The 13614-nt window shown below is 39.3% G+C and overlaps 1 protein-coding gene and 1 long non-coding RNA gene across 4 annotated transcripts in view; one reads left to right on the top strand and one right to left on the bottom strand.

The window, feature by feature from the left end:
• The window catches only part of PTAR1 (protein prenyltransferase alpha subunit repeat containing 1), a 50818-nt gene that overhangs the window by 21858 nt on the left and 15346 nt on the right, over positions 1-13614 (top strand). For all 3 annotated transcript variants that reach the window (XR_015243450.1, XM_086684981.1, XM_025931599.2), the window contains exons 4-5: positions 7041-7145; positions 9179-9392. Coding sequence is in view for 2 of the 3 variants with exons in the window: in XM_086684981.1 (XP_086541107.1) it covers positions 7041-7145; positions 9179-9392 (319 nt within the window). In the remaining variant the exon portion in view is untranslated. The remainder of the gene's footprint in view (positions 1-7040; positions 7146-9178; positions 9393-13614) is intronic.
• On the bottom strand, positions 1048-10085 carry LOC147574714 (uncharacterized). The gene is made up of 2 exons (XR_015243454.1): positions 9705-10085; positions 1048-1213 (listed from the first exon to the last, which is right to left on the bottom strand). It is a non-coding gene; the product is annotated as an uncharacterized LOC147574714 (long non-coding RNA).

Genomic DNA, 13614 nt, shown 5'->3' with positions numbered 1-13614 from the left:
AACCGACTGCGCCACCCAGGCACCCCTAAGCTTTGTATTTAAAAAACCAATTTTAAAGACCCAGATGATAAATTCGATGCGGGAAAGAGAAAGAAGAAGGTCAAGCTTGTGTCTGGTTTTTGGCTTGAGGAATGGAAAGGATGGAGTTGCCCTTTACTGTAATGGGGCTGCCTGGCGGAGGAGCGGATCCAGGTGGGGGTGGTGGGTGGAAGTGAGGAGTTCAGCGTGGGACACATTAGATTTGTGTCCTTGTACTTGTGTATGAATCTGAAGTTCAGGCAGGAGTTCGAAGCCAGATGTAAATATGGGAGCCACTAGAAAATGGGTGGTGGTATTTAAGGCCCTGAGACTGTTTGAGGCACCCAAAGGAGTGGGTGTGGATAGAGGAAAGAACCGGCGTAGAAAGCACCGGGACACTACAGGTTTCTAGTGTTGCACAGTCCAGTATAGTGGCCACAAGCCACGTGTGGCCCTTGAAAGGCGACTCATCTCAGTTGACATGTGCTGTAAGATTCCAAAGACTCAGTACCCCCAAAGGTAAAATACCGTGTTAGTAATTTTTAGATTGAATTACATGTTGAAATTATATTTGGGGCATATTGAGTTAAATAAAACACATTGCTTTATACTTGTTTGTAAGGTAGCTGTTATAAAAGCTGAAATTACATGCAGGGCTCACATTGGTGACTCACATATTTCTGTTGGGCACTGCTGTCCTAGACTGTGTGATGAGGAATCCGTAAGGGAGACTTTTAGGAAGGAGCTATAAACTCACAACTGAGAGCTTTCTTATGGGTAGGGACCACGTCTTTTTTTTTTGCCCCCTTTCTTTCCCTACCATCGACTACTCTAGTGCCTGGCACATAATCAGCCTGGCACTGAAAATAATTAAATTGAGTGAAAAGGAAACGAAGGTAGTAGAGAAGTGGGAGCACCGTTTTCCCTCGTGCTCTCAGTTCATCATTATCTCAGAGGACTTGAAAATCCTTCAACCAGGAAAGATTGTTACTAGCACAGCGTACAAACATACACACGTACATAGACATGTACACACACACATATATAATTTATTGTATATTTTATACGGAAGTTCAGTTCAGGAGAGAGAACCTGGTCTTAACATACATGGATCTTGGTCCTTTTTCATTAATTAACTAGCAGTTGGCTTTAGAGGCAGACACTGTTAACTTCACAACAGTTTTAATTTCTATATCTGTGAAATAAAAGATTTGAGCTAGGTAATTTTTTTATGATTCTTGTCAAACTGTTTTCGATTTTTGCATGGTCTGGTTTTTGGGAAATTCGCTCCATAAATGTGACTTCAATGATATTCACAGCAATCACTTTTGAAAGTTATTCTAGTAAGATGATCAGTGAAGTTTTGTGCTAAAGGAATAAAAAGGAAACCTTGATTCTTTAAAAAAAAGTCCATTTGTGGGTGTGTGTTCTAGTAAGTCTTAATTCGTATCAGTAGGGCTGACATGAAGACATAGGATCATGAGTACATTTTATGCAAAAACAACCAGCTTTGGAAAGTAAATTGATCTAACCTTGTAAGGTGTCTTGCAGATCAAATACTTAACACACTGTTTAATTGTTGGTGTATTTCTTGTGCAGTAACTCTGGGAAGCATTGAGTGATTTTGTATGTTAGAAACCGCTAAAACATGGTATTAATACATCAGCATTTCATTTTATAGGTATTGTGGCCTCAGGGGAAAAAATAGACGCAAGAATAAGTTTTTGAGCTGATTTCCTGTGATTACAGTGAGTGATGGATATAGTTTAAAAATCCAGCCAGTTGCAGAAAAAAAATGAATGGTACTTTTTTTGCCTTGAAATTCAGCAAAGTACTTCATGAAGGAGCTTGACTTCATAACAGTGTCCTATTTTTTCCATCATTCCGTGAACCTACATAGAGTAATAAGCAGAACATCTTTGAGCAAAGATAAATAACAAAATAGCTGACACCAAGTTCCCGTGATTGTGTCCTTTACTCATAGCCTATTGAGTTAACCTGGGGACTTTATTTTATGCAGATTAGATGTTTGCTTCCAATCTGAGTTCCAAGACCTTGAGTCTAAGTTACCGATTCTCCCCTAGCTTCAGTTGTCTCTTCTGTAAAATTGAGATGATAGTAGGTTGTGCCGTATGGAATTGTTTTTATAAATCAAAAACGATTAAACCTAAGCATCCAGATCCTGGTTTCTAACACCCTTCTCTAATAAAAGGAAATAGGCTTCTTGAAGAAATGTCTCATTCTAAGAGCAGGGCAGGAAATATATAAGATGAGTGTGGAATATCTCAAAGAGCCAGAAAGTAAGGAAGTGCTCAAAGAGGAAAATGATGGGAATATGTCAGGGGTTTCTATAGCCAAAGCTTGAACTCCTGAGCAATAACATACCACTGGATTGTACCCTGAAGTGTAAAATGGGTGTTCATAGTGACTCAGTGACATAAATAATTGACTAAGCAAGCAAAAAGTAGACAGATCTCCCGTATAGAAGGATTCCAAGTAATTTATCCAGGCGGTCCCCTCAGGGAGCTGGAGTACAACTCCCCTACTCCTTAAGTGGAATTCTTTCCAAAAAGCACAGTGGAGAAACCTGATATGTACCATCTTACCGAGGTCATCAAGGGCAGCATCAGCTGGGACAAGTCATGATATTTTGTGCCCTAAATGATGCGATAAACGTGGTACTTTGTGGTCTCTTCCTCCTCAAAACCCTGGTCTAACCGTAAGAAAAGTTTCATATAAAATACCTCATTAGGACTCATAAAGACTGTCAAGGTTTATCTGAGGAGCCTAAGGAGACATAACCAAACGTAATGTGATGTTCTGGTCAGGGTGCTGGACTAGATAAAGGACATTTGGTAAAAATGAAGGAATTCTGAATAAAGTATGGACTTCCAATAGTAATTTACTGATGGTGGTTCATCAGTTATGACAAATGTACTATAATATATTAATAAAGGAAACTGGGTACAGGGTATACAAGAATTCTCTGTACTATCCTTAGAACTTTTCTGTAAATTTAAAACAATTGTAAGATTGAAAGTTTATTTAAGACTTTTTTTTCTAAGTGATCTCTACACCCAACATGGGGCTTGAACTTACAACCATGAAATCAAGAGTCACATGCTTTACCCAGCCAGGTATCCCAAAAGTTTATCTAAAAAAAGAAATAAAATTAAGAAATAAATTCTTAAAAAAAAGAAACTGCCTGGGTGGCTCAGTTGGTTAAGCGTCCAACTCTTGATTTTGGCTCAGGTCATGATCTCGCAGTTTGTGAGTTCGAGCCCCACATCAGGCTCTGTGCTAACAGCGCTGAGCCTGCTTGGGATTTTCTCTCTCTCTCTCTCTCTCTCTCTCTCTCTCAAAATAAATAAATAAAGTTAAAAAATGTTTTTTAAAAAAATAATAAAGACAAACCCCCCAAAAAACCCCAAAACAATTGAGTATCGGCAATTTCATATGGTTCTACATAATATAGGATTGTTTTGAGGATTAAATTAGATAATATATGTAAGTCACTTAACACAGTGCCTGATTCAGGGAAAGTGTACAGTAAATGGTAGTTTTTATGAGGATGATTTTTATTATCATCATTATGGTTATTTCAGACAGAATAAAGATATACAGTAAAAAAAAGATGGCATTTGTTTATTCACTCATTACTGTGTGCCATGCACTGAGCTAACCAGTGAAGACTTAGCCATGGACAAGATACACGGCCCCTGGTTTCCTACAAATTAAATCAAGTGACAGCAGAGAGAAACCATAACTAATAACTTGAGATGGAGAGAAGACAGAAAAACTTAAATGAGATAAACTTTGTAGAAATATAAAAGCCCTCGCTTAATTTCATCCCAGTAAGGTTGTGCGTGTAGCACAGCACTGTTCCCATCACCCCCTGCTCTTAATAAAACCACACAGGTGGCCTTTTCCTTTCCAAGGTACTTCTCCTCACATTTATTTGACCTTTGTTTTCTTCCTTCGTCCTCTGTTAGCAGTGTATCACCTAAGGCTTTTAGGATGAATCTCAAAGCCCAGCTTATTCAATATGCCTGAAAATAAAGCCACCTCAAATTTAAGGCAGTACTCCATTTCCTCAATAAGAAAAGTCTAAAAAAAACTTTTTAGGCTAATATCAATATGTAATCTTAAACTATGTGCATGAGATAAGCAAATGTCATACTCTGATAATTTTTAAATTTAGTCACATACCTTTAAAATAGCATGTTATGTAAAGTATTTTAACTTATTCATCATATTCTTACATTTCATCAAACAATTTAATTCAAATGTTTTATGTGGTTTATGGACATCAGTGACTTTGTCATCATGAGAGTTATTTTTTCAACTTACTCAGCAGTTTTCCAGAGCACATCAAGTTTACATGTATCTAGCTTGTTTGAGATATAGCACTTTATGAATCCATGTGTGACTAAAATTTTTCTCAAGATAGATTCCTACTTGAATGCATTCGAGCAGTCGATTTTCTTTTATGATTATGTCTTGGTTCTGTGATAGCTATACCTTAATCAATTACTGTATTTCTTTTTCAAGTGATCTTTAAAATTTTATGACAGTATTTAATGCCTACAGTGTTCAGTCCTGTCCCCAGGAATGTTTATTAAATTGTTATTTAAATTTTGCTTGCTTTCTTATGATTCTATTTGGTGATATTTTATTTTTTTTAATGTTTATTTTTGAGAGAGCGAGAGAGAGAGAGAGAGAGTGTGAGCGGGAGAGGGGCAGAGAGAGAGGGAGACACGGAATCTGAAGCAGGCTCCAGGCTCTGAGCTGTCAGCACAGAGCACAATGCCCGGCTCAAACTCACAAACCATGAGATTATGAGCCCAAATCAGACGGTTAACCGACTGAGCCACCCATACACACCTATCTGGTGATCTTTTAATGTTTATTTATTTTTGGGACAGAGAGAGACAGAGCATGAACAGGGGAGGGGCAGAGAGAGAGGGAGACACAGGATCGGAAACAGGCTCCAGGCTCTGAGCCATCAGCCCAGAGCCTGACGCGGGGCTCAAACTCACGGACCGCGAGATCGTGACCTGGCTGAAGTCGGACGCTTAACCAACTGCGCCACCCAGGTGCCCCTCTGGTGATCTTTTAAAGCATCCATATATAATATTGCTTGAGGTTATTTCAGGCTGATATAGCTTACCATATATGTTGTTCAAAATAAATTAAGGGAGCACCCCTAATTTTACAAACTTTGTAAAGATTCAGATATAAAGTGACTGCTCTTTTCTGAAGAAAATTTTGATTATTTCCTCACAGACATATATGACAGTCTATGTAGGCAGTTGTAAATAAAGTGAGGTTTAAAATTTAGTCAATGGAAACGAGGCTGCCTACAGTAAATTCTATACCATAGAGTTTGGTGCATCACCTAGAAGGCTTGTCTAAACACAGTGCTTTGTCACTGGCTTTTGAATCAGTGGGTCTGCGATGAGATCTGAGAATCTGCATTTCTCATAAGTTTCAGATGATGGTGATGCTGTAGTTAAGGACCTTACATTGAGAAACACTGTGTTACAAAGAAGTTAAAATTATATAGGAAAATATTTTGCCTCCTTTTACACTATAGGTATGCTGACTTACTGTATGAACGAAACATTACTGATTTCAGAAGAAAGAGGACATAGGACTGCAAAAGTAATTTGCTGTTGCATTAGTCTTTCAGTGACTAATACAGGAGTATTCTGTACTAATACAGAAGTACATAGACTTCCTGTCCAATGAAAGCAAAATAGCAAATCCATTTTTTAAAGCATCCATAAACCTCAGTGTCACTTCAAATTATATTCTGAAATGCCTGACCTAAATGGTTATAAAATATAAATATTTGTTATCACTGTTCAGTATTTTCATTAAAAGGGAAATTGTTTCTCTTATCAAACAAAAATGTAGAAAGAGCACATCGCTGTTGGAAAGAAAATGTATTGTGGTAATTAGGAACTAAATTTATCTAAGTAGGTGAGGTATATGATCTGGGTTCTGGTCTTTATGGGATTAAATTTCTCTAAAATAAATGAATTACCAACCCTACCACAGGAAGGACTTTTTAAGATTAGTAAATTCTAGTCAGTGACCTAATTGTATTGTAATAGATTCATTGCAAATTAATTGGGAATATAATCAGGACTATCAGAACCTGAGAAGTAGGTTGAGAGCTCCTGCATGACAGTCTTACAACTGCACAGAAGCTCTTCTGTTGGTATTTCAGAGAGCAGCGGTCACGGTATCAGGGGCCTTGCAGGTATTTCACCCAGTAATAACATCTTCTGGGAACTTATCCCAAAAGTAATGGTAGAAACAAAAGAAGTCTTAAACATAACGTTCTGTTTCAGAAATATTTCAGAATAGCAAAAACTTGGAAGCAACCCAAATGTCTAACCAAAGAAGAAAAGGTCATTAAATGATAGCATAGCCAATCAGTGGAAACTATTTGACTGTTTTAAATGTTCACTTTAGAACTGTGGGGTAAGGTAACTCTTAAGCTGTAAAACATAATATAAAATTATATGTTAATTAAGTATATATACATATGGGGAAAGACATAAGGGAAAATTGAAAAATAAAAATAGTAATTTTGTTAGGGTAATGTTGAATGAATGATTTTTTTCCCTTACATCTTAATCATACTGTGTGTACAATTGACTCCAAGTAGAGCAATTCTTGACTCGTATTGGATCTGCCCTACAGATACTGATGTCAGGCCTTGTGAGTTCTGGAAATGAGACAAGCCAGAGAAGCTCTTTGCCCTCTCCAGCTTGGTAATTCAAGTTCCACTACTGATTTAAGAGCTTCTGTTTCAATTTATTAATCCTGCTAACTTTGAGATAATGAGAATATATTCTCGATTACTTTGTGTGATATTTATGAGAGTTTCATGTTTTGTTTTTTTTTCTTTTTCTTGGAAATTCACTTCATAGTGAGGTTCCATTAATAGCCATGCAGTATGTTTAGATGGAAAGATAAGAGTAACGGTTCTTTTTACTTTTATTTTACAGAAAAGAGCTGATCCTCTCTGGCACTTTAAATCCAATTAAGGACTTACATCTGGGAAAACTGGCCTTAACTAAATTTCCAAAGAGTCCAGAAACATGGATTCACAGGTGTGGTAACTTTACACTATAGGATTCTTACTTAGGATTCAGAATGGCTGGACAAAAAACAGTGTCAGTCAGGGTCACATATTGGTTCAGAGTATGAATTCTTAAGCCAAGTTACCTACTTTTAAATCTATATGCCATCACCTGCTCTCTGTGTGATCTTCAGAAATTCAAGCCTCAGTTTTCTCATTCGTAAAACGGGAATAATAATTACACCTATTTCAGAGTTAATGGTTGGCTTTATATGAGCTAATGTATGTTAACACTGCCACAGTGCCTGGCACATATTAAATACTCAGTAGATTTTAGCTGTTATTATTAACTCTCTGAGCAGTCATAATAGAGATGGCATTTACATATTCAACTATAATGAGCAACTCGGGTTTTAGAATCCATTCAGGTGTGTTTCTGGTACAGATTGCCGTAGTGATGGTTATGGTTATTAAAACTAACAAAATAAGGGCAGCTGAGGTGAATGGTGTATAGGCCACGCTGAAGTTGCTAAGATGATAATCGCAAAGGATATTTTTAGGTTAAAGGCCCGAGGCAGCCAAAATGCATGTAAAAACCCATCTCAACATCCTGGCTCTCTGAAGCATCTTGCTCTTGGGACTCCACAAAACGACTCCATTTTGACTAAAATGGGATGGTGTGGGCTTGCCGGCTGGGGTCAGTGGGGAAATTCTTTATAAAGAAGTCCATTCTCAGTTTACTAAGCCACTTAGAACTTTTCTTAAGTCCTGAGCATTTTTAGGATCTTAGTTCAAGGTATCTTAGCTGTGATCTTGCCTTTGGCTAGCATTGCAAATCAGCTGCTTCCACTGTGGAGTCCATGGTATTTTCTTAGTAGGAATTGGGATGACACTTCAGAGAGGCATATGAGCGTGTGTATAGAGGTTTGGAAAGGGGTGATGGCAGGGGAAGTGCATTATTGTACCAATTTATAGGTTTATCTAATATTTTATAAAACAGGTTTTTGTTGTTAAGTAAAAAGCTTCTGTTGAAAATGACAAAATGAATTTTTATACTCAATTTCTAGTAACCTTTGGGTTGGAAAATTTCATCTATAAGAATGCTTCTTATTGAGAAAATATTTGTAAAAACTAAAGACATTAGGTGGTTAGACATGCTTTTTTAGTGCTTTTCATTTAAATGTATGCTAATGAAAATCTTAAATAGACAAGGGGAAAATCTGTGGATAAAGACATTTTAAAATCTCCTTGATGGTTTAACTAATTATATTGTATTTGTGTCTTTCCACATTTTCTGCTATAATAAAGAAATTCTGCTTAATGAAAGCAGTCATAATGCAGTTTCTTATTTGCAAACAAAAACACATAGGGTGAGGCATGTACATATAATTAAAGATGTGAACCATGACTCCTCTTCTAGGATTTACCAGCCATTAATTAATATCCCTTCCAGGACCACCACCACCACCACAAGCCGGTACACACACGCGCGCGTGCACGCGCACACACACACACACACACCCCTTGTCTTTGCATTTCCTGGCCAATTGGACTTTTTTGAGTTGTTATATTGGAACTAGGCAATCTCTTTTTGACACATTTTAATGCTTTAGAAAGGTTTCTCTCTCTGACCTTTCTTCCTCATCCTCTCTATCCATGGTGCTGAAGCTAATTATATCTTTAAAAAATTTTTTTACTGTTTTATTTATTTTTGAGACAGAGAGAGAGACAGAGTACGAGCGAGGGAGCGGCAGAGAGAGAGGGAGATACAGGATCTGAAGCAGGCTCCAGGCTCTGAACTGTCAGCATAGAGCCCAATGTGGGGCTTGAACTCGTGAACCACGAGACCATGATCTGAGCTGAAGTCAAACGCTCAACTGACTGAGCCACCCAGGCACCCCAATATATCTTTAAAAACAAATACAACAAAGTAATCCCACTGCCGCAAAATTGGGCTCATAGATAGGCATTGCACGAATGGAAATTAAGATCAAAGAAAACTGGCTGTTTTCCTCTCTGATTTATGTTCTTTCCTCGTTCTCATTCCCACATGTACCTTAACAGGCGATGGGTGCTACAACAGCTAATTCAGGAAACCTCCTTGCCTTCCTTTGTGACAAAAGGAAACTTGGGAACAATTCCTGCAGAAAGGACACAGAGACTAATACGAGAAGAGATGGAGGTCTGTGGTGAAGCGGCAGGGAGATACCCAAGCAACTATAATGCCTGGTCCCATCGCATCTGGGTTCTGCAGCATCTGGCCAAGCTAGACGTCAAGGTAAGACTGTTCCTCCAGTCTCCCTACGCACATTCCCTGTCTGCCCTTTAAATCTTCTGATAGCAATTCCTCCTCAGAGGAACTTTTAAGGAAGAAAGTAGAGGAACTAATGGCCCAGCAGCCTGGGAAGGATCTAGCAGCTGATACCTCCAGGGAAGCCGTGGCAATTCAAAAAGTTTACATTCCTCACCAGTGCAGTTTTTGGCACTCTTCTGGTTAGTACGTTGGTAGAACTAAGACAAGTTTAAGCAGCAAAGAAGACTGAGCATAATGCATTTTGCCCTGAAACAGGAAGAGATGATTAAGCCTTACAGAATTGGACCGGTTCTTTCTTGGTGGTCTTCCGTTCTGCGACTTGATGTGCTGAACCAGCTGGCTGCCTGTTCACCTTCTCTCCTGGGGAGGGAAAAGAAGATCTCACCTGGTGTTCCCAAACTTGGCTGAGTCTGTCAGTCACTTTAGGATTTCTGAGTCTCACCCCAGGCCTACGAAATTGGGGAAAGGACAGGATTTAAGATCAGTATTTTTCATGGGCTCAGGGAACTTTCTGGATGCAGAGCCGGGTTGGAAGCTGTCATAGCCTAAACCTTTCAGTTTAGAAATGAGGAGATGGAAGTTTCCAGAGAATTTTAATGACTTAGGCTTGGCCACGGTTATATGACTTATTATTCATCAGACTGAGACCAGCTATCCTTTTGCTCCATCATACATATGACAGCTGCTATTTTTCTTTGCTTCTTATGTTTTAGTGCCATAAGAATCTACAGTCCTCCTCTGAAAGCTTCCCAGGCTTGAGACACCTTAAAGGGGTCAAAATACCTCGTGTGGTGCTTTGAGATTAATAGAGAAGCATTCTCTAATTTTGCTCACCACCCCCTTCTACATCTCCCTTCTCAGGTTCCTGCTCCCCTCTCTGTATCCTAACCAGAGATTCCTCCAGGATTTTTTTTAAATTCCAAGGGAATTTTAAACCAACAGTTCTGGAAAAGTAACCCCTCCCTTCCTATATTGGCTTTGTGTTTCGGAGGGGGTGTCCCTTACTGTTATTGGAGTAGAAAGAGCACAAAGACAGATTTCATACTGACCTGGCTTCAGATTATTTTGGCCCTACTAGCCCTGTGTGGAAAGTGAGGCTTTAACGCTTCATCTGTGAAATACCAGCTCGACTGCCTTCCTCAGTGGATTGTGAGAATTACTGGAGTTTGTGCATGTGAAGTACTGGGCACCTAATAGAGGCTCACTGAATTTTAGTTCCGTTCTTTGTTCCCCACGGATAGAAAGTTTAGGTGAAACTGGCTACCAGTTTGCTAGATGAACTCTGTAATTTATTCATGAAAAAGTACTGAGACTCTTTCATTCCCAGACGCTGGCCTATATGCTGGGTGTAGCATGATGACAAAGGGCGTGCTCTCAACAAATTGAAAATCTAGTTGAGGAGACAGATACCAGCAATTACGACATGCACGGGGTGTGATGGGAGCCCAGAAACGGCTTCTCATCCAGGCTGGGCTCGTTGGAAACGGCTAAGGCTGTGGCCCCGTCAGGGGTCTGGTGGGGTGTGGGAGATCTGGGTCCTTATGGTCATCTGGTCATCCCAGCTCCACAGCTTGGTAGTGCGTAGGGGGTGGGGAGGGGCACAGGGAGCGTTGAAGATAAAGAAAAAGGCAGAGTCCAGGTGAGCCGAGAGGTCTTTGGAAACTTTCCTACCTTGATGTGGACCTTTTAAAGTGGCATTCCCATAAAGTCAGGAACACAGGGCCAAGGGGAAATTCTTGGTTTCTTGACACTTTGCAGATGTTAAAGATGAGAACTCATGAGCGGTGTGTTGACTCAGCTGCCTGGGTCCAGTCCGAGGCTCACCTGGGCTGTCCACCTGCTGTGCCCTGCCCTTGACCTCGGTGCTCTTCCTGTCACCACTGCTGCCGCAGTGCTCTCTGGGGGCTGGATTTACAAAATCCCCTTTCTGCACTTAGAAACCACTGGGCCCTGCTAGGAGATCATGCCCTACTACGTTTTGTCTATTAGAGGAAGTAATCACAGAGGTATCACTGGTACCTGTCAATGAGCTGGCATCTTTTTACATAGACAATTGAAAATACTATTTTTTAAAGTGCTGGTATCCAGCATTGATAAGGGTGTGAAAACAAGCATTGTAGAAACAGGTATGATCTTACTGAAGGGTAACATGGCAGTGTTTACAGACTTTACCCAAAAAGAGGCATGTTCCTTTTGATCTAGCACTTCTGCCTAAAAACGTAACGGGAGACGAGGTTCGGTGGTGTCGTGATCAAAGGCTCCACTCGGTGGTCACGCAGACCTAACTTGAATCCTGACTCTGCCACCAAGTTGGCTTGTGGCCCTGGGGGAGTTTCTTGGCCTCACTAACCTTCAGTTTCCTCATCTGTAAAATGGGCATGAGGGTGATCCCTACCTCATCAAGTGTTGTGAATTAAATGGGAGAATCCACATAAAGTGGCTCTCACAAGGGCTCGTACTAAGTGTTGGGTAAACACTGGCTATTATATAAAATATGAACATTTGGTATATAAAAATACTGTTTATCATAGTGAAAAACTAGAACAGTCTAACCCTCCAATAATGACAGATTAGTTACATTGAATTATATCACAAATTGGAATATTTTGTTGGTACTAAAAGTTATATTTTGGAAGATAATTTCAAGAAAAATGTTCACTATGGGATAAGGATCTAAACTAAATATGAGATGGCCCTAATATAATTTTTAAATATATTATTAGCATTGAATGAGATTTGGAAGTGTTTGGAATACTGCTTGGCATGTTGTAACTGTCAACCTTTATATATATCCTCACACATGATGTTACAGATATATTGCTTTGTGTTTTCTGTTACAAGCATGTATACATTTGCTGCTCAGAAAAAAAAAAAAAGAATAAAGAATTGTGAACAGTGCTAGGGTGGAATTATGAGATTTTCATTTTCTATTTTCTATTCTGATTGTGTGTTCTAAGTGGATTTAAGTAGATTTTAAAATAGTCTCATTTGTGACTGTGGGGTGAGAGGAAAGATCACGGTTCGCCAGTTTATTACTCCTAGCCAATTGAAAGTTGATACCTTGTGTCCCCTGAGAAGGCACATAGGGTCATCTCTGCAAAAAAGATACACAGATGGCCAATAAAGACATGAAAAGATGTTCAACGTCTTAGCCATGAGGGAAAAGCAAATGAAAACCAACTAGCATGGCTAAAATGAAAAACAGCAGTTACAAGTGTTGACATGGATGTGGAGAAATTGGAGCCCTTATACGTTGCTGGTAGGAATGTTAAATGGTGCAGCCACTGTGGGAAACAGTTTGGCATTTCTCCAAAAAATTCAACCTAGAATTACCATATATGACCCTGCAGTTCCACTGTTAGGTACATATATATACCCCAAAGAATCAAAAACATGTTCATACCAAAACTTATTACAGCAACGTTTATAACAGCATTATTCATAGTAGCCCCCAAAAGGTAACAACTCAAATGTTCAATAACCGACGAGTAGATAAATGCAATGTGGTGTATCCATCCATACAATGGAATATTATGCGGCCATAAAAAAGGAACAAAGTCCTGATACATGCCATAACATGGATGAACCTTAAAAACATTGCTGACTGAAAGAAGCCAGATTAGGAAGGCCACATACCCTATAATCCCATTTATATGACATTCAGAATAGGCAGAGCAGATTAGTGGGTGCTAGAGACTGGGGGGAATGGAGATTTAGGGGACTCCTAATAGGAATGGAAGTTGTTATGAAAGTGATGAAAATGTTCTGAAATTAGACAGCAGTGATGACTGCACAACTCAATATATACTAAAAACCACCAGTTTATTTATTTATTTTTTTTATTTTTTTTTTCAACGTTTATTTATTTTTGGGACAGAGAGAGACACAGCATGAACGGGGGAGGGGCAGAGAGAGAGGGAGACACAGAATCGGAAACAGGCTCCAGGCTCTGAGCCATCAGCCCAGAGCCTGACGCGGGGCTCGAACTCACGGACCGCGAGATCGTGACCTGGCTGAAGTCGGACGCTTAACCGACTGCACCACCCAGGCGCCCCAGCCAGTTTATTTTTTAACTTCAGAAATTGGTTCTTAAAGTACATTAGAAAGAATAAATCTTCAAGAATAGCTAAGAAATTGTTGAAAAAAATGAAAATGAGGAACAGTGTATACTAGTATCTATCTAAAT

Source organism: Puma concolor, chromosome D4 (genome assembly GCF_028749965.1).
Source record: "Puma concolor isolate L17-30 chromosome D4, mPumCon1.1.hap2, whole genome shotgun sequence".
NCBI classification, from domain to species: Eukaryota; Metazoa; Chordata; class Mammalia; order Carnivora; family Felidae; genus Puma; species Puma concolor.
Note: the sequence above shows the minus strand (reverse complement) of the source record. Positions and strands in the feature narration are given on the sequence as shown.